Source organism: Xenopus tropicalis, chromosome 7 (genome assembly GCF_000004195.4).
Source record: "Xenopus tropicalis strain Nigerian chromosome 7, UCB_Xtro_10.0, whole genome shotgun sequence".
Classification (NCBI taxonomy): domain Eukaryota; kingdom Metazoa; phylum Chordata; class Amphibia; order Anura; family Pipidae; genus Xenopus; species Xenopus tropicalis.
In genome coordinates this window covers 108,644,114-108,664,395 of record NC_030683.2, presented here as the reverse complement: position 1 = coordinate 108,664,395, position 20,282 = coordinate 108,644,114, and the positions used below count along the sequence as shown (strand labels likewise).

At 42.7% G+C, this 20,282-nt stretch overlaps 1 protein-coding gene across 1 annotated transcript; it reads right to left on the bottom strand.

The window, feature by feature from the left end:
• Positions 1-228: 228 nt before the first annotated feature.
• On the bottom strand, positions 229-13,081 carry LOC101730594 (carcinoembryonic antigen-related cell adhesion molecule 6). The gene is made up of 6 exons (XM_018095730.2): positions 13,015-13,081; positions 12,118-12,468; positions 3,464-3,730; positions 1,549-1,610; positions 1,155-1,187; positions 229-650 (listed from the first exon to the last, which is right to left on the bottom strand). Coding segments are annotated over exons 1-4 (681 nt in total). The 5' UTR covers positions 13,076-13,081; the 3' UTR covers positions 229-650; positions 1,155-1,187; positions 1,549-1,608.
• Positions 13,082-20,282: the final 7,201 nt, after the last annotated feature.

Here is a 20,282-nt window from a genome sequence, read left to right as displayed (position 1 = left end):
TCAATACTGTGTATTGCTTCAGTGTTTTGTTCCTAAATAGGATCCTGCAGTTACGTTTTTAAGGAATTGAATTGAAATTATGCTATAGAGCTGATATTGAGCACATTCATACTGTTTATGCCATGTCACACATTGCTGCTATTTAATATATTAGAAGTGTGGTTATCTCTATAGATCATTATTTTGCTGTTATGTGGTATGCTCAAGACTGCATGTATATTTGCAGCACTTTATTACAATATGCTATCCAGGTAGCATTTAGTATATTCATACTATATACTTTCTACAGGGTATATATGTTATTGTTCAGATCATTGTTGTTGTGCAGAACATTATAAATTCTAGTTTAAAAAAAAAAGGTTGTACTGTAAGATAATGTAATGCAGCTTTCAGAAGCTAAATGTTACGTAACCTATGAGTATGTAATTGGTATGAACTGTGTTGGAATGAAACATTAATTGATACATTTTGTTTTAATATACATTCAATATACATTTTTTTAATATACATTTAAGAGGTGAATTGGTATTTAGATGGAATAGGTACTGAAGGCATCAAGAGATGAAGGCATTGACTGATTGGCATTATCGCTTTTATGTCTGTCCCATGTTAAGGTCACAGTAGGTGTGATCCGGCCGATGCTGCAGCCCCTGCAACAGAAGAATGCACTTTTTTTGTTTATCACTATCTGTAGCATTCAGAATTAGCCTTAGTGCCTATTAGGGTCTGCGAGAAGCAAGTTTTCGTTTGTCAATAAGATTGCTTCATGTTTTCTGAAATTGTTGCAGGAATCTGGACACTGACATCATTGTAACTTTTATATCCCCTTCTGGGGCAAAGTGAGCATCCTGTACTGCATGGAGGACATATCCCCTGGTGAGTAGTTATAGATCAGCATAACCAATCACTCTGTTACTATAGGAACTCCAGTAAGTAGGTAGGTGTCCAACTAAGGGTGCATGGATTTATTGTTTGAAAAACAACCCGTGCAACCCCTGTAGCTGAAGCCTGCCACTTAGAATTGGATGAGATATTTCAGTATCTTCCCCAAAACTAGAGTCCAGTCACACTAAATGATCTGATGACTCTTTATGATCCATGAGTACATGGTTAGGCTGTGTTTGCTCTGAGATATCTGGAGGGAAAGATCTTACTGTGTATGTAGATTCCACTGTGGGGTTTTGTCCCTAAAAGAACAAAAGAATAAACAGATGATATAAAATTTAAGTTAGTGCTGTGGATATCATTCACCAAGTATAGCAGGGCTTTGGTACATATGCCTTTTTTTTCTAAACATGGTTGATCATTTACTTATAAAAAATGACACAACCACCTGCTCTACAAAACCACAATTCTTTAGCAAGAAGGAAACATACCATGGACATTTATGAGCACCCAGTACCACCATAGAAGCCATAAAACATCCACTGATTACATGCAATTTAATCATTTTTATGATTCCACAGCTCATTATTTTGGGGCCCCATTTTACTTGTTGAAAGTACATTTTGCCCAGGGCCCCATGTGAAAAGTTATAAAAACACTTACCTTTGTTCCATCAATCACATCATCATATATTTCAGATGACTTTTGTTGGCTGTTAACTTGTCCTGTAATTTCAATAACAACACATGTATCTTGGCAGCAATGAAGTAAAGGAAGACGTAAAGTAAAGTGAAAAGATAGGGATCTCAGGGACCCCCTGAGAGCTAATACTGGGTGCCTGAAAGTCGGCATTATCACATTATAGCTGAATATTGAGGATAGTTTACTAGTATAGGTGCTAAATTGCAGCAGTGGTATAACTATATGGGGAAAAGAACCCATGGTGGAAGGGGTTGAAGTGACAGGGTGCCCAGTAAAAACCCATAACCCCCCACCCAGCACACAAACGATCCCCCATTCCTGTGCCAGGACCTGAGTGTTAGGGTTGCAGGCTAAGGGGCCTAGGCACCCATCCTACATAACTGGCGATTGTGACAAGTGGGAAGCAAATCTATTTCAGCCGGCCCGAGCTAGGGGTAAGCAGGTAGCTGTGGAGGTCCCCCACTCTGTTGCACCCTAGGCAGGTGCCTATTCTGCCTACCCCTAGTCCCAGCCCTGAGCAGGTAGTTGCTATGGGTTGCTATCACTTCAAAAACCAAATAAGCCAGACCTGTGAGCCACTGAATTATAAATAGTATCAAAGAACCGTAATCACTGAAGGCAGTAACCACTAGCTACATAGTTTGATTGATCACTGCCTAATTTTTAACTTTATGTATATTTGTAGGCTCACCTTTAGAAACTGGGGGAGATGGAACTGTAAAGGCTGGTTAATGAGCTGCTGAAATGTTCCCAGTTTTAGTAAATTAGTCTCACTTTTTTATTCTTAAGGTGGCCATATACAGTCTGATATTAGCTGCAGAGTCGGCCGTTTCAGACCAAGTTGGCAGCTTATTGCCAAGTGCACAGGACAGAAATCTATCAAGCAGGTTTGAAAATCAGATCAGATGTGCACTGCACTGGAGCATTAATGTAGTACTCTCCTAATGGGTCTGCAGGGGCTGGCAAAGGGATGGATCATTCAGTCTGTGTCTGGCTTTTCTCAGTAGGATCTCTCACCTGTCTGTACTTGCCTGGCTGGAAGGATAAATCTCTTGTACAGCAGAAATGTTGCACAGGCAATTAATGCTATTCCTGCAATGGAGCCACAGATTATTCCGGCCAAGACACCTGTTAGTGGATCTGCACAAACACCTGTAAGATATAAACTAAACAGTATATCTACGCACCTAACACAAGTAAAAACAACATAGATAGTATCACTTGGGCCAAGTTGAGCCTGGAATGTTGCTGGAAAGCCCTAAGGTATGAAGTTTAATTTGACAAGCTGCATGATATTTTCCCAATATTTTCAAACAACTTCTTTTGTGCAGCTTTTAAGTGAGTGTGTGGGTAGCTTGTTAGGTTCAGTCACACAACTACTGGGTTATGGATTATCCTGCATAAAGTATATACGTATATTTATATATATATCAGCTGGGAATCATTTATGTGCTTACACATAATATTTTCTGTTGAATTTAGTGGTATGGGGGGGCAGGCTGAAGGACCTCCCCTCCATTGGATCAAAAATTGCATGAAAAAAAGCAGAAAAAACTCTTTCATTATTTGAATTTGTTTTGTTGGAAAAAAAAGCTTTAAAAATTCTCATTGCATCTTGCCAGTTCACAATTTTTTCCATGGAGTGGACAGTCTCAATCATCACTACATGAAATATATGGGGTAATGTAACAAAAGTCACAGTTTGCACAAACATCTGAAATTGAATTCTTATCAGTTAGACTAGAAAGTATACATCATTTCTTCCTAAACGCTAAATGGCAAATGGGGATTCTCCCAGGATCAGTACATGCTGTATCCATTATTATCATTCATTGGAATTAGTTTATATGTACATATGTAATGAACCGTTACTCACAGTATAGGGACAGAGTGTAGGTCTCACTGATATTCATGCTGGCTGGATTCATGCCTTCACATTGGTACTTTCCAGCATCTGATAATGTTATCCTGGAAATAATCATACTTTCATTATTTGAACTGTATTTGACTCCAGAAGGAATTTTGCCACCAATTCTGCTCCATAAGAACCTCTGTGCATTGGCTGCTGTACATGTAAGGGCGATCTCTTCATATTCCACAGGCCGCTGGCTGCTTGTCCTGATCACTGGTTTAACCACAGGGACTGTAGATCAAACAAAAACATAGTGACAGTTACAAGTTATTGCACATCAGGATTATGTAGTAAAACACTGTGGGGCAGATTTATTGTAAAATAGTAAGTTAGGTTGAAAAGAGATACGTCCATCAAGTTCAACCATAATGCCTACATTTAACCTGCATACTAGATGATCCAGAGGAAGGCAAAAACCCCATCTGAAGCCTCTCTAATTCGCCACAGAGGGGTAAAAAAATTCCTTTGTGACTCCAAGATCTGCCCACTTGTACTGAGAGCTATCCCCCTACCCCTGTATTCCCTCACTTGTACTGAGAGTTATCTCCCATACCCCTGTATTCCCTCACTTGTACTGAGAGCTATCTCCCATAACCCTGTATTCCCTCACTTGTACTGAGAGCTATCTCCCCTACCCCTGTATTCCCTCACTTGTACTGAGAGCTATCCCCCATACCCCTGTATTCCCTCACTTGTACTGAGAGCTATCTCCCATACCCCTGTATTCCCTCACTTGTACTGAGAGCTATCTCCCATACCCCTGTATTCCCTCACTTGTACTGAGAGCTATCTCCCCTACCCCTGTATTCCCTCACTTGTACTGAGAGCTATCCCCCTACCCCTGTATTCCCTCACTTGTACTGAGAGCTATCTCCCATACCCCTGTATTCCCTCACTTGTAGAGAGCTATCTCCCCTACCCCTGTATTCCCTCACTTGTACTGAGAGCTATCCCCCTACCCCTGTATTCCCTCACTTGTACTGAGAGCTATCTCCCATACCCCTGTATTCCCTCACTTGTACTGAGAGCTATCTCTCCTACCCCTGTATTCCCTCACTTGTACTGAGAGCTATCTCCCCTACCCCTGTATTCCCTCACTTGTACTGAGAGCTATCTCCCATACCCCTGTATTCCCTCACTTGTACTGAGAGCTATCCCCCTACCCCTGTATTCCCTCACTTGTACTGAGAGCTATCTCCCCTACCCCTGTATTCCCTCACTTGTACTGAGAGCTATCCCCCTACCCCTGTATTCCCTCACTTGTACTGAGAGCTATCTCCCATACCCCTGTATTCCCTCACTTGTACTGAGAGCTATCTCCCATACCCCTGTATTCCCTCACTTGTACTGAGAGCTATCTCCCCTACCCCTGTATTCCCTCACTTGTACTGAGAGTTATCTCCCCTACCCCTGTATTCCCTCACTTGTACTGAGAGCTATCTCCCCTACCCCTGTATTCCCTCACTTGTACTGAGAGCTATCTCCCCTACCCCTGTATTCCCTCACTTGTACTGAGAGCTATCTCCCCTACCCCTGTATTCCCTCACTTGTACTGAGAGCTATCTCCCCTACCCCTGTATTCCCTCACTTGTACTGAGAGCTATCTCCCCTACCCCTGTATTCCCTCACTTGTACTGAGAGCTATCCCCCTACCCCTGTATTCCCTCACTTGTACTGAGAGCTATCTCCCATACCCCTGTATTCCCTCACTTGTAGAGAGCTATCTCCCCTACCCCTGTATTCCCTCACTTGTACTGAGAGCTATCCCCCTACCCCTGTATTCCCTCACTTGTACTGAGAGCTATCTCCCATACCCCTGTATTCCCTCACTTGTACTGAGAGCTATCTCCCATACCCCTGTATTCCCTCACTTGTACTGAGAGCTATCTCCCATAACCCTGTATTCCCTCACTTGTACTGAGAGCTATCCCCCCTACCCCTGTATTCCCTCACTTGTACTGAGAGTTATCTCCCCTACCCCTGTATTCCCTCACTTGTACTGAGAGCTATCTCTCCTACCCCTGTATTCCCTCACTTGTACTGAGAGCTATCTCCCCTACCCCTGTATTCCCTCACTTGTACTGAGAGCTATCTCCCATACCCCTGTATTCCCTCACTTGTACTGAGAGCTATCTCCCATACCCCTGTATTCCCTCACTTGTACTGAGAGCTATCCCCCTACCCCTGTATTCCCTCACTTGTACTGAGAGCTATCTCCCCTACCCCTGTATTCCCTCACTTGTACTGAGAGCTATCCCCCTACCCCTGTATTCCCTCACTTGTACTGAGAGCTATCTCCCATACCCCTGTATTCCCTCACTTGTACTGAGAGCTATCTCCCCTACCCCTGTATTCCCTCACTTGTAGAGAGCTATCTCCACTACCCCTGTATTCCCTCACTTGTACTGAGAGCTATCCCCCTACCCCTGTATTCCCTCACTTGTACTGAGAGCTATCCCCCTACCCCTGTATTCCCTCACTTGTACTGAGAGCTATCTCCCCTACCCCTGTATTCCCTCACTTGTACTGAGAGCTATCTCCCATACCCCTGTATTCCCTCACTTGTACTGAGAGCTATCTCCCCTACCCCTGTATTCCCTCACTTGTAGAGAGCTATCTCCACTACCCCTGTATTCCCTCACTTGTACTGAGAGCTATCCCCCTACCCCTGTATTCCCTCACTTGTACTGAGAGCTATCCCCCTACCCCTGTATTCCCTCACTTGTACTGAGAGCTATCTCCCCTACCCCTGTATTCCCTCACTTGTACTGAGAGCTATCTCCCCTACCCCTGTATTCCCTCACTTGTACTGAGAGCTATCTCCCCTACCCCTGTATTCCCTCACTTGTACTGAGAGCTATCTCCCATACCCCTGTATTCCCTCACTTGTAGAGAGCTATCTCCCCTACCCCTGTATTCCCTCACTTGTACTGAGAGCTATCCCCCTACCCCTGTATTCCCTCACTTGTACTGAGAGCTATCTCCCATACCCCTGTATTCCCTCACTTGTACTGAGAGCTATCTCCCATACCCCTGTATTCCCTCACTTGTACTGAGAGTTATCTCCCATACCCCTGTATTCCCTCACTTGTACTGAGAGCTATCCCCCCTACCCCTGTATTCCCTCACTTGTACTGAGAGTTATCTCCCCTACCCCTGTATTCCCTCACTTGTACTGAGAGCTATCTCCCCTACCCCTGTATTCCCTCACTTGTACTGAGAGCTATCTCCCATACCCCTGTATTCCCTCACTTGTACTGAGAGCTATCTCCCATAACCCTGTATTCCCTCACTTGTACTGAGAGCTATCTCTCCTACCCCTGTATTCCCTCACTTGTACTGAGAGCTATCTCCCATACCCCTGTATTCCCTCACTTGTACTGAGAGCTATCTCCCATACCCCTGTATTCCCTCACTTGTACTGAGAGCTATCTCCCCTACCCCTGTATTCCCTCACTTGTACTGAGAGCTATCTCCCCTACCCCTGTATTCCCTCACTTGTACTGAGAGCTATCTCTCCTACCCCTGTATTCCCTCACTTGTACTGAGAGCTATCTCCCATACCCCTGTATTCCCTCACTTGTACTGAGGGCTATCTCCCATACCCCTGTATTCCCTCACTTGTACTGAGAGCTATCTCCCCTACCCCTGTATTCCCTCACTTGTACTGAGAGCTATCTCCCCTACCCCTGTATTCCCTCACTTGTACTGAGAGCTATCTCCCCTACCCCTGTATACCCTCACTTGTACTGAGAGCTATCTCCCATAACCCTGTATTCCCTCACTTGTACTGAGAGCTATCTCCCCTACCCCTGTATTCCCTCACTTGTACTGAGAGTTATCTCCCATACCCCTGTATTCCCTCACTTGTACTGAGAGCTATCTCCCCTACCCCTGTATTCCCTCACTTGTACTGAGAGCTATCTCCCCTACCCCTGTATTCCCTCACTTGTACTGAGAGCTATCTCCCATACCCCTGTATTCCCTCACTTGTACTGAGAGCTATCTCCCATAACCCTGTATTCCCTCACTTGTACTGAGAGCTATCTCTCCTACCCCTGTATTCCCTCACTTGTACTGAGAGCTATCTCCCATACCCCTGTATTCCCTCACTTGTACTGAGAGCTATCTCCCCTACCCCTGTATTCCCTCACTTGTACTGAGAGCTATCTCCCCTACCCCTGTATTCCCTCACTTGTACTGAGAGCTATCTCCCCTACCCCTGTATTCCCTCACTTGTACTGAGAGCTATCTCCCATACCCCTGTATTCCCTCACTTGTACTGAGAGCTATCTCCCCTACCCCTGTATTCCCTCACTTGTACTAAGAGCTATCTCCCATACCCCTGTATTCCCTCACTTGTACTGAGAGCTATCTCCCCTACCCCTGTATTCCCTCACTTGTACTGAGAGCTATCTCCCCTACCCCTGTATTCCCTCACTTGTACTGAGAGCTATCTCCCCTACCCCTGTATTCCCTCACTTGTACTGAGAGCTATCTCCCCTACCCCTGGTATACCCTCACTTGTACTGAGAGCTATCTCCCATAACCCTGTATTCCCTCACTTGTACTGAGAGCTATCTCCCCTACCCCTGTATTCCCTCACTTGTACTGAGAGTTATCTCCCATACCCCTGTATTCCCTCACTTGTACTGAGAGCTATCTCCCATACCCCTGTATTCCCCTCACTTGTACTGAGAGCTATCTCCCCTACCCCTGTATTCCCTCACTTGTACTGAGAGCTATCTCCCCTACCCCTGTATTCCCTCACTTGTACTGAGAGCTATCTCCCCTACCCCTGTATTCCCTCACTTGTACTGAGAGCTATCTCCCATACCCCTGTATTCCCTCACTTGTACTGAGAGCTATCTCCCATAACCCTGTATTCCCTCACTTGTACTGAGAGCTATCTCTCCTACCCCTGTATTCCCTCACTTGTACTGAGAGCTATCTCCCATACCCCTGTATTCCCTCACTTGTACTGAGAGCTATCTCCCCTACCCCTGTATTCCCTCACTTGTACTGAGAGCTATCTCCCATACCCCTGTATTCCCTCACTTGTACTGAGAGCTATCTCCCATACCCCTGTATTCCCTCACTTGTACTGAGAGCTATCTCCCCTACCCCTGTATTCCCTCACTTGTACTAAGAGCTATCTCCCATACCCCTGTATTCCCTCACTTGTACTGAGAGCTATCTCCCCTACCCCTGTATTCCCTCACTTGCTAAAAAGCCATCCAACCCCTTCTTGAAGCTATATACTGTATCAGACTGGTTCAGGGAGGGAATTCCACAACTTCACAGCTCTCCCTGTAAAAATAATTTTCTGAATATTTCAATAAATAAAGCATTAGAGAGGTTATTATATGATCCCCTTATATATTTATACATAGTTATCATGTTACCTCTTAAGCGCCTCTTCTCCAGTGTAAACAAACCCAACTTGGCCAGTCTTTCTTCATAACTGAGACTTTCTATACCCCTTACCGGCTTAGTTGCCCTTCTCTGGACCCTCTCTAACTCAATAATGTCCCGTTTGAGCACTGGAGACCAAAACTGAACAGCATATTCTAGATGGGGCCTTACCAGCGCTCTGTAAAGGGGAAGAATAACCCCCTCTTCCCATTAATCTATGCCCCTTTTAATACAGCGCAAAACCTTATTTGCCCTAGCAGCTGCTGTGCTGTGTAAAAACGGGTAAAATTGGCTTAATTTTTTTATGCATTTTTTCTTCTGCCGGAACTTACGTAAAATATCCCTGTAAAAAAAGCTTTTTACACTGTTTTCAGCCAATTTAATTTTTACACAGCATAATAAACAGGTGCAGTAACCCATAACACCAATCAGCAGGAAGCATTTACTGGTCACCTGTTTAGAAGCAAACAGGGTTGGACTGGGGGGTGCAGGGCCCACCGGGGCTACTGCTTCAGGGGCCCTGCACCCCCCAATGGGCCCCCGCAGCATACATTGTTGTTTTTCTTTTGTACTTTCTGTTCTGCTTGTACTTTGGTACCCTAAGTTTAGGGCTTGGCATCTTTGTGAATGTAAGTAGCGCCATTATATTTAGTGTCTTTTAGGGACTTTGCCATATATGTATGTAGTTAAGCAACATTATATATAACCTCTATTTCAGCTCAATAGCTGCCTTCCCGGACTGGTACCAGTAGAACATGGGTTACACTGTACTCTTTCACCCAGAATGGGCCTTCGCTAAGTGGAAGAGAAAGGTGAGAGTGTTGTAAAACTACACCTCTGTTGTTGCTATGCAGAAAAATAAAAACAACAAAGTAATAAGTGTTTATTTGACATCAACAGGGTTTACTCACAATACAGTCAGAGGCCAGTGGTACAGTCTCACATACAGAGTGTAATACAGACTGACACTCCCCTGAGTACAGACTTGGCAGGAATCTCACTTCACCTCTGTGACACCCCGTAGTGGATCCCCCTCAGGGAATTCTCTATCCTGATTCCCTATTCCCTGTTCCCTGACTATAACTAGGCCCATGCCCTGGGCTCGCAGCAGCCATACACCCTGTTCCTCAGGTGGAAGCAAACAGGAAGGTGCCACTCCTTTCCCAGCACTATACCAAAGTGAGGCAGGAAGTGGTCACCATACCTGCTAGCCAATAGCACACATGTTAATGAACTCACTTAGATACATTCCCTTCTGCCCAGCAACTAAGGGAACTGAACCTTAGGGGCCATTTAACCCTATGAGGCCGATTTACTAATCCACGAACGAATCGGAAGCGCCCAAATGCGTTTTTTTCGTAATGATCGGTATTTTGCAATTTTTTCCGTCGCCGTTTCGACTTTTTCGTAAATTGTCGCGACTTTTTCGTAGCCGTTACGACTTGCGCAAATTGTCGCGACTTTTTCAGAGCCATCGCAAAAAAATCGGAAAGGTTTGCCTGCCGTTTACTAGCGCTCAATACGAAAAAGTCACGACAATTCGCGCAAATCGTAACGGCTACGAAAAAGCCGCAACAATTCGCGCAAGTCGTAACGGCTACGAAAAAGTTGCGACAATTCGCGCAAGTCGTAACGGCTACGAAAAAGTCGCGACAATCCACGGAAAAGTCGCGGCGGCGACGAAAAAAAACGCAAAAAATACAAAAAAGTTGCAAAATGTTTGTTTCCAGTCCGATTTTTTCCCATTCGGGATTCGGATTCGTGGATTAGTAAATTAGTCCCTATGGGTCTCTACATATATACATATATATATTATTGCTTAGCTGCCTTAAGTCCTGTAATATTGCTACATAGACCCAGCTGTATTGTTACAAACTTATCTATACAAAGGTAAAAAGCCAGTATAGAGTTGCAATGACCTGCATTAAAGGAAAAAGAAAGGTAAAGTCACTTGGGAGTGCCAAAATGTTAGGCACCCCCAAGTGACTTTAACCGCCTACCTTTTACCCCGGGCTGGTGCCGCTGTCAGGGGAAAACAGCACCAGCCCGGGGTAGCTGCCGGCGCTTCCTCCTTCCGGCTTCGCTGCGCGCGCATGCGCAGTAGAGTGAAAAGCCGAACTTAAACATTTAAGTCGGCTTTTTCGCTCTACTGTGCATGCCCGGCCACCGGCAGTTTAGGAAGTGGAAGGCGGAAGGAGGAAGCGCTGCGCTCCAGGTGCCCCGGGCTGGTGCTATTTTCTCCTAACAGGGGCACCAGCCCGGGGTACAAGGTAAGCGGTTAAAGTCACTTGGGGGTGCTTAACATTTTGGCACCCCCAAGTGACTTTGCCTTTCCTTCCCCTTTAAACCTGTTTTTAAAGGAGATCAACACTTATGTAGATTAAAAGTGCTTAGGGGCAGATTTACTATCCCGTGTAAAAAAAAAAAGCAATAAAATTCACCACACATCGTCAGGCTTTGCCGCGTAATAAACTGGGTAAAATCGTTGTCATTTTGTACACGTATTTTCTTAGGCAAATTTAATTTTCACACAACATAATAAATAGGCCCCAAGTGTTTAGAGAGGTCTCCTGAGCACTTTGGCAGTTCACATCGGTTTTTTTTTTCTGAGATATTAGCAGGTTTTGACCTAATACCAGGCTTTTGGCTCAGCTGCTCTCTTTAAAGCATTTTGATGCCAAGTTCCACCTGTCGCTGCTCCTCATGCATTCAATATGGCATTTCTCATTTATCAGAAGTGGTGACAGGTGACGAACGTAGCGGTTATCAAAATGCCTGTGTGTCAGTAGCGCCACACCACCAAACAGAAATCCATAGGGGCTAATTTATTACTGTTTGCAAATGCAATTCTTTTTTTTCATGGTCAAATGTAATAAATCAGCCCCTTTATTTATAGCGCAGAGATGTTCATCTTCCATAAGAGGGCAGTATAGTACAAGAAAATAACATCATACCCCTCTAGGTAAAATCTGAAATTACCTCTGCCTTGTTTGACATCTATGCTTTTACCATTTAGTAATGATTCTTAGGGACAGATTTACTAAAACTATAACTATCCAACCATTATTAAATGGCCCATAAACGATGGGACCCAAAATTAGATCCCAATGCTGTTTAGGGTTTGGTGCCTAGGACCCAATTAATAAAGCACAATAAAGGTGCATAATTCATTCCAATTCAGGAATTTGCTGCAGGTTACTTACCATATACAGGCAGGTCTATAGTCTGTGATGTTAAACTTTCTGCCTGTACTTGCACTGTGTAATATCCTCTGTCTGTTGTTGAAAGTTCCACTATATGTAATGAGCCATTTGAGAAGCTGCTGGCTCGAGGGAAGTACTGTGGCCCTTGGGTCTCCGCGGGCTTCAAAGTTGGATTATATGATAAAATTAGTGAGGAATTCATAATGGCTGAACTACTATACCAGGAGAAAGAGAGAATTGTCTCACTGATCCCACTGACACTGAGGGTGACAGGCTGATTGACCACTGGATATTTAGGAATCAGCTGAATATTGATTCCATAGATCAGATTTATCCAGACACTGAAAAGAGCTGAAAGAGAAAGAAATTAGATTAATTCACGAGACCCCAGCACAAGGTGGGACATACATTACTCAGTAAATCATGACTAACGTATCGCTTATTGTAAAATATAATCATTGGTGTAACTATAGAGAAAAACAGGGGCGATTCTGGACATATCGCCACCTGAGGCGGCTCCTGGATGCTGCCCCCCCCCCCCCCCCCGCTCCCCAGCGCTTACCTTCTGAGCGCAGGAGCGGGTCCGGGGGTGGTGAGATCGCTAGTGCACTAGAAGAGCCGAATTTCCGGTTTAAAAACCGGAAATTCGGCTCTTAAAGTTACCAGGAGCGGCTTTTTGCCGCCCCTGGTAACTGGGGCGCTTCTGCCGCCTGAGGCGAGTTTCTCAACTCGCCTAATGGCAGAAGCGCCCCTGAGAAAACAGAGCAACTGCAGGTAGATTTGTGCCAGTGCTCCTGAGTCTGTGGGTACAGAACTCTTATAAATAACAGTTCGGGTTCCATTGCCCCCTATATATTGTACAGAGAGCACATAGAGGAGTAATGTAAGTGCCTGTACCTGTGAGCAGATATCCCCTCATGCAAAGGGCTCGGGCGGCTGTTACTCTCTCTCTGGCCATGGCGTCTCTCTCTCTGTCATTAAGAGGAAGCCAACAGTCTTGATATTCTGCATTTCAACATCAGGATTATCTTATTTTTTCTGTCACAACCAGGGGAACTTGTTTATGTTATTTTGCAGAACTGTTCTCCGTAACCTACCCAATAATAGGAAATGTGCAATACAGCAAATATACAGGTACAGAGCCTATTATCCAGGAAGCTCAGAATTACAGGAAGGCCATCTCCCTTAGACCCTATTTTAAGCAAATATATTGGTTTCTCATTATTTCCTTTCATCTCTGTAATAATTAAACAGTACATTTTCAATGATCCATATGCACATTGGGGGCAAAACAATCCTATTGGGTTTATTTAATGTTCAAATGGTTTTTGGTAGCCTTAAGGTATGGTGATCGAAAGTCATGGGAAAAACCCCATCCAGATCACCCCAGGTCCCAAGGATTCTGGATAACAGACCCCATACGTATAAGATCATATGGAAGGTTTGTCAGGGGGTGGAACATTATTTGGAGTTTGGAGAACCCAGTAATGCACAGTTTCATTACATTTTTGTTCAGATGATATCTTCCTTTTAGTGCATACATAGGACCAAAAAACTTTGCACCTCAAAGGCTGAATCTATCCCTCAAGTATACCCATTCATTAAAACCATATATCAAACTGTGCCCAAAATGTTGGGGGCCCAGGCAAATAAGCAAAGGGCCCAACCAGCATGTAAAGGGTCTGGATTATAAGCCATGATTTACCATGGGAACAGGCAAAGAGGCAGCTGGGAAACATAAGAGCCTAACAGGTTTAATGGCTCCAAATTCAGTGAAATTACTTAAACAAGACACAGGGGTACATTGCAAATATGGGTTCACAGTACGAGAAGTATCTGGAAATTCAAAACCAGCTCCAAGCACCCTACTAACTGGACAGAGCCAAGGCAATAAAGACTACCATACTAGAAAATGCACAATACTGAAGGCTAATCAATGTTATTCATAAAGGTATTTGCATCTGTTCATGCTTCTAGCAACTTGTGCTAAACCTGAGGCATGTGTTTAGCCTGCTCTAATGAATTGCATGGACACAAGGGAACCCTGGAACTGCCCCTAGAAACAGAATTTTGCCAAGAGAATTGTACCCTAATAACATTATTGATGCTGAGTGCATGGTAATGCTGGAAGCTCACATAACAGAGCTGCTAATTTGGTCCCTTATTGGTGCGTTGTGTACAAATTGCAGTGGATATTAGAGGCTATTTACAATTAGAATGGAAATTTAGGAAAATAGCTGCATGGTGGGTATAAAAGATGTTAAGTAATTATTTGGTATTGGTACAGGGCAGCATTTACCTGCTGCTGCTACATCTTCACTCATACCTGGACTGGGATCCAAACTAGGCCTTGGCATTTCAAGTACACAGAGGCCCAAACAGCCCCCCCACCAGCCCACTAAATATTGACTGTCTATGGCATCTTACAGCAGCCCCTCCCACAGATTGCCGTTTGGGCCTGTCCTCACTGTGCCCACAGTCATCTGCATTTAAAGTGCAATACTGCAATACTTTACCCTTATCACACACCATAGTTGGGGCTAGGGACAGTTCCCAGTAAAAGTTGTGGCCTTGTGCCTGAAGCTTCAGGCGAGGGGTTTTGATGTGAGCCTGTGACTTAGTCATGCCACACAACACTGTCAGGAAGGTTCCATATCCCAAGTATTATAAGTGGGACACCTTATTCTAGATATTGAAATACCAATATATCCTTATACTGTGCCATCATATAAGAAGGTTTTTATGCCACCCCATATTTATAAAGCTGCATATCCATCATTTTTAATATCACATATTATGGGTATGGAATCTGTTATCTGGAAATCTGTTATCCACAAAGCTCCAATTTACAGGAAGTCCATCTCCCATAGACTCTATTATAAGCAAATTATTACATTTTTTAAAAATGATTCCCCTTTTCTCTGTAATAATAAAACAGTACCTTGTACTTGATCCCAAGTAAGATATAATTACCCCTTATTGGGGCAGAACAGCCCTATTGGGTTTATTTAATGGTTAAATGATTCCCCTTTTCTCTGTAATAATAAAACAGTACCTGTACTTGATCCCAACTAAGATATAATTAATCCTTATTGGGGGCAGAACAGCCCTATTGGGTTTATTTAATGGTTAAATGATTCCCTTTTCTCTGTAATAATAAAACAGTACCTGTACTTGATCCCAACTAAGATATAATTACCCCTTATTGGGGGCAGAACAGTCCTATTGGGTTTATTTAATGGTTAAATGATTCCCTTTTCTCTGTAATAATAAAACAGTACCTGTACTTGATCCCAACTAAGATATAATTACCCCTTATTGGGGGCAGAACAGCCCTATTGGGTTTATTTAATGGTTAAATGATCCCCTTTTCTCTGTAATAATAAAACAGTACCTGTACTTGATCCCAACTAAGATATAATTACCCCTTATTGGGGGCAGAACAGCCCTATTGGGTTTATTTCATGGTTAAATGATTCCCTTTTCTCTGTAATAATAAAACAGTACCTGTACTTGATCCCAACTAAGATATAATTACCCCTTATTGGGGGCAGAACAGCCCTATTGGGTTTATTTAATGGTTAAATGATCCCCTTTTCTCTGTAATAATAAAACAGTACCTTGTACTTGATCCCAAGTAAGATATACAAATCGTTTTTGTAGGCAAAACAATCCTATTGGGCTTGATTAATGTTTAAATTAATTTTTATTAGACAATATATGTAGGTCCAAATTACAACAAAAAAAACCTTATCCAGAAAACCCCAGGTCCCTATACCTGTATAAAGTTCATTTTATGCACTGTGTTTACTTTGAAAAAGTTCAGTTATGATCAGTCCTGAAATGTTATTTACAAAGTTACAAAATTCAGGAAATCAATTTCTCAGTTCTTTCTTTCTAGGAAGAAACATTTCCCCACATCTCAGCTGGTACGGCCCGACAATGGTGCCTCTTGGGTTGGTGCATCACAGCAGTCCCCCATATTTACTGCCTTTGACTTGTATTATATCTCAGAGCTATTTGGATTATGGATTTCTGGACAGTAGATCTTATATCTGTATAATATTATCCCTCTAACCAACAGATAATGCATATGCATTGTGTAATAACTGCTGTTATGAGGAATGGCACCTGTGTTTGGAAGTGATTCTGTATCATGTTACTGTCTCAGCTTATTGAGGCCCTGGAGAAAGTGGCCTATAAAAGGAATGGGGATTTGGAGGGTTGAATACAAGATGTGGTAAATCGAAAATGGGGGAGAGAGCAGTGGTGTAACTATAAAGGAAGCAGACCCTGTTCATGGGGGTGGGGGACAGGGAGGTCCCATCCCAGACTGCGGGGTCTTCTTCGGCTGTAACTGTAAGAAATCTCCCCTCCCCAGCCACTCTGTTACCTACCAGGCTCAAGCGGGGGGGGGGGGAGTTGCACACCGGCCCTTTTTTTTAATAGGGGGACCTGGCACTGTGTTCTTAGGCTGAGAGAGAGAGAGAGAATTGTATGGTATCCTTGTCTGTAAAAGTAAATATTAAAAATCACCAAAATGCTGCCAAACTAAGGTTATAGATAACCCTATTGGTAAGTGCAGTGTTAGGAAACATTTCAAGAATTTTAAAAATCCATAAAAGAGAAGAGAATTCCTAATTGAAGAGGCTATGGCAGAGTAATTAGTTCCAGCCTGTAAAGGCCAACTAAACACCTTGTTGTTGCAAGAAACTGACTGTGTGACTGCCATTCTCCTGTGGCTTTATGGCATAAGCTCCATTTGCTATGTTTGCACTAAATGCCTGCACTGTACCTGCTTATGTTGCTGCTAATTAAACTAAAAAATATGTCTATGAAGATTTTCATTCATCCAGGTCATGGTATATCTAGTATAAATAAATCTAAAGCAACTGAACTTGTTTGGTAATCATTGAAGATGTTTCACTACTCATCCGAGCAGCTTCTTCAGTTCAACTGACTGGTATGGGAAGTCCTCAGCATATATACTCTTCCACTAATCCAATCACAATGGCACTTTGTAACTCTTCAGAAAGGTGACATCTGAAACTCACAGAGGTGTGAATGCTGTGGAGTTACTTTGAAAGGATTATCAAAGTATCATGCAACTCTTCAAAGCAGGTGTTACTTGTTAGAGTTGCATGAATGGATGTGTGAAGAGTTCTGAAACTGCCGGGGTACAGATGTTAGAACAGCATTGTATGTAGCAGACAGATGGTGTCGAAGTCCCCCGCCTCTGTTTAGGGATGGTTTCTCCACTTTGACATGAATAGCCTCTTTTACACCTCTTTCAAACCAGCGGTCTTCTTTGTCCAAAATTTGGACATTGCTATTTTCAAAGGAGTGTCCCTTGTCTTTTAGGTGTAGAAATACAGCAGAGTCCTGGCCTGTAGTGTTCGCCCTCCTATGCTGAGCCATTCGCTTGGAGAGCAGTTGCTTTGTCTCACCAATGTAAAGGTCTGTGCACTCCTCACTACACTGGACTGCGAATACAACACTGCTTTGTTTTTCCTTTGGTGTTGGATCCTTTGGGTGTACAAGTTTTTGTCTCAGTGTGTTGCTAGGTTTGAAAAACACAGGGATGTGGTGTTTGTTGAAAATTCTCCTGAGTTTCTCCGACACTCCTGCTACATATGGGATGACTATATTGCGCCTTCTCTCTGCCTCAGGACGGTTATTCCTTTTGGTGTTCCTGTTGGGCTTAGTTGCTCTTGTTTTGACAAAGGCCCAGTCTGGGTAGCCACAAGCTTTCAGTACTCCTCTGAGATGTTTACATTCCTTGTCCTTGGACTCTGTATCAGTTGTTACACTTTCCGGCCTGTGGTGTAGAGTTCTAATGACACCCAGTTTGTGTTCCAGCGGATGGTGGGAATCGAACAACAGATATTGATCCGTGTGAGTGGGTTTTCTGCATACTTCCGTTTTCAAGATACCCCCCTCTTGAATGGATATCAAACAGTCCAAAAAAGCAAGTTTGTTCTCATGGACATCCTCCCTTGTGAACTTGATATTGTTGTCCACTGAGTTAATGTGTGTAATGTGAAAAGGCCGCCACTTCGTTGGATCTGATTTTAACCCATGTGTCATCTACATACCTGAACCAGTGACTTGGTGTAGTTCCATTGAATGTGAGTAGGGCCTTTCTTTCCACTTCCTCCATATACAAGTTTGCTACAATGGGAGAAACTGGTGAACCCATTGTACAGCCATGTTTTTGCCTGTAAAATTGGTCCTTGTATCTGAAGTATGTGGTGTTAAGGCACAAATCTAACAATAAACATACTTGGTTCAGGCTGAGTTTCGTTCTGCTGTTGAGGGTGTTATCTTTCTGCAGTCGATTTCTTATAGCCTCTGCGGTAGGTATACATGTGAACAGTGAAGTGACATCATATGATACCATAGTTTCTTCTGTCTCTAGTTTAACTCCTTGAATCTTGGTGACAAACTCTTTGGTATTTTGGATATGATGCACTGTTTTACCTACCAATGGGGCTAAGATGTTGGCCAAGTATTTTGCAATGCTGTAAGTCACTGAATTGATGCTGCTGACAATAGTGGTGCTCCATCTTTATGTATCTTGGGGAGTCCATATAAGCATGGTGTAGCTTCTCTGGGGTACAGGCGGTGGTATAAAGCTCGATCAATGGCTTCCTCATTTTAAAGTTGTTGTAGGCAATCTATCACCTTTTTCTTGTAACTGCTGCTTGGGTCTTTCCTTAAAGGTCCATATGTATTGCTATCACTGAGTAGCGAGGTCATTTTGCAGTGATAGTCAGTTGTGTTTAGCACAACTGTGCATCGCCCTTTATCTGCTGGCAGGATGGTGATGTTCGGGTCCTTACTAAGAGATGTGAGAGCTCTCCTCTCTAGTGTAGTATGGTTAGATTGGATTAGTGGAAGAGTATATATGCTGAGGACTTCCCATACCAGTCAGTTGAACTGAAGAAGCTGCTCGGATGAGTAGTGAAACGTCTTCAATGATTACCAAACAAGTCCAGTTGCTTTACATTTATTTATACTAGATAAACTAAAAAAGCTATACCCCCAAAATTAATGCAATGTACAACTACTTTAATATAGTTTATAGTATCATTCAATGTTATTACTGGCATAATTATATATATGTCTATTGTTCTTCTTTCAATACTGTGTATTGCTTCAGTGTTTTGTTCCTAAATTGGATCCTGCATTATTCATTATATTAACAGTTACGTTTTTAAGGAACTCGGTTAAAATTATGCTATGGAGCTGATATTGAGCACATTCATACTATATTTGCCATGTCACACTTTGCTGCTATTTAATATATTAGGCGTGAGTTTATCTCTATAGCTCACCAATACTATAGTATTATGTTGCTGTTAAGCATGGCTGTTATGGCAAGGTTCAACTTTAGCAGATGTTTTGTAAGGTTTCATTTTTATTTGGTTACAGTGTAAAAATAGGCCTGTAATGTTATTCAATTGCTTATTAAATCTTGATACAAAGGAAACCTTTATCCATGTTCTTATCACTGCCTGCTTTAAGGTGACAATTGCTTATGTGTTCTTATAATTTTTTCTTGCCATTTTTTTTGAGGAACCACCACCCATATTTATTCCCATCAGACACAAATGCAGTGGAAAATGGTTGCAATAAGTCCTTTCTGTGTCATTTTAATCTTTATGTTCCCACTATAACAATGTTTGTGCATGTTTTTATGCATGTCTTTTTTTTTTTGTTTAGCAGCACTCAACTTTGGTATATGAGTAGTTATCTGGTTGCTAGGGTCCAAATTATCATAGCAACCAATCAATGGTTGCTAATAAAAATTTTGTAGCCTAACAGAGCAATAGTTTTTTTGACTGTTGGGGTCAGTGACCCCTATTTGAAAGCAGAAAACATAAATAAAAAAGACCAATAGCAAAGTTGCTGGGCATAGGGCATTCTATAAAATACTAAAGAATAAGGAATTCTATAACATACTAAAGGTTAAGCTGAACCACTCCTTTAATAGTAGGTCCAAAGCGAATATCCTTATAGACATATTTAAAATTTCTGAATGTATCTTTCAAACTGATTTATTGCTATATTTGTTATATTTTTTTATTGCTATATTATTTGTCAAACTGTATCGTTAAAATGTTAATTAAAAATAGTTGAAAAAGAGACATATTTAAAAGACT

Coding starts and splice junctions, on each gene's coding strand:
- LOC101730594 (XM_018095730.2), bottom strand. CDS start 13,075: ATGGCCAGAGAGAGAGTAACAGCCGCCCGAGCCCTTTGCATGAGGGGA. Junction 12,469..13,014: donor GAGGGGATATCTGCTCACAG/GTACAGGCACTT, acceptor TTTCTCTTTCAG/CTCTTTTCAGTGTCTGGATA. Junction 3,731..12,117: donor TATAGACCTGCCTGTATATG/GTAAGTAACCTG, acceptor TTTGATCTACAG/TCCCTGTGGTTAAACCAGTG.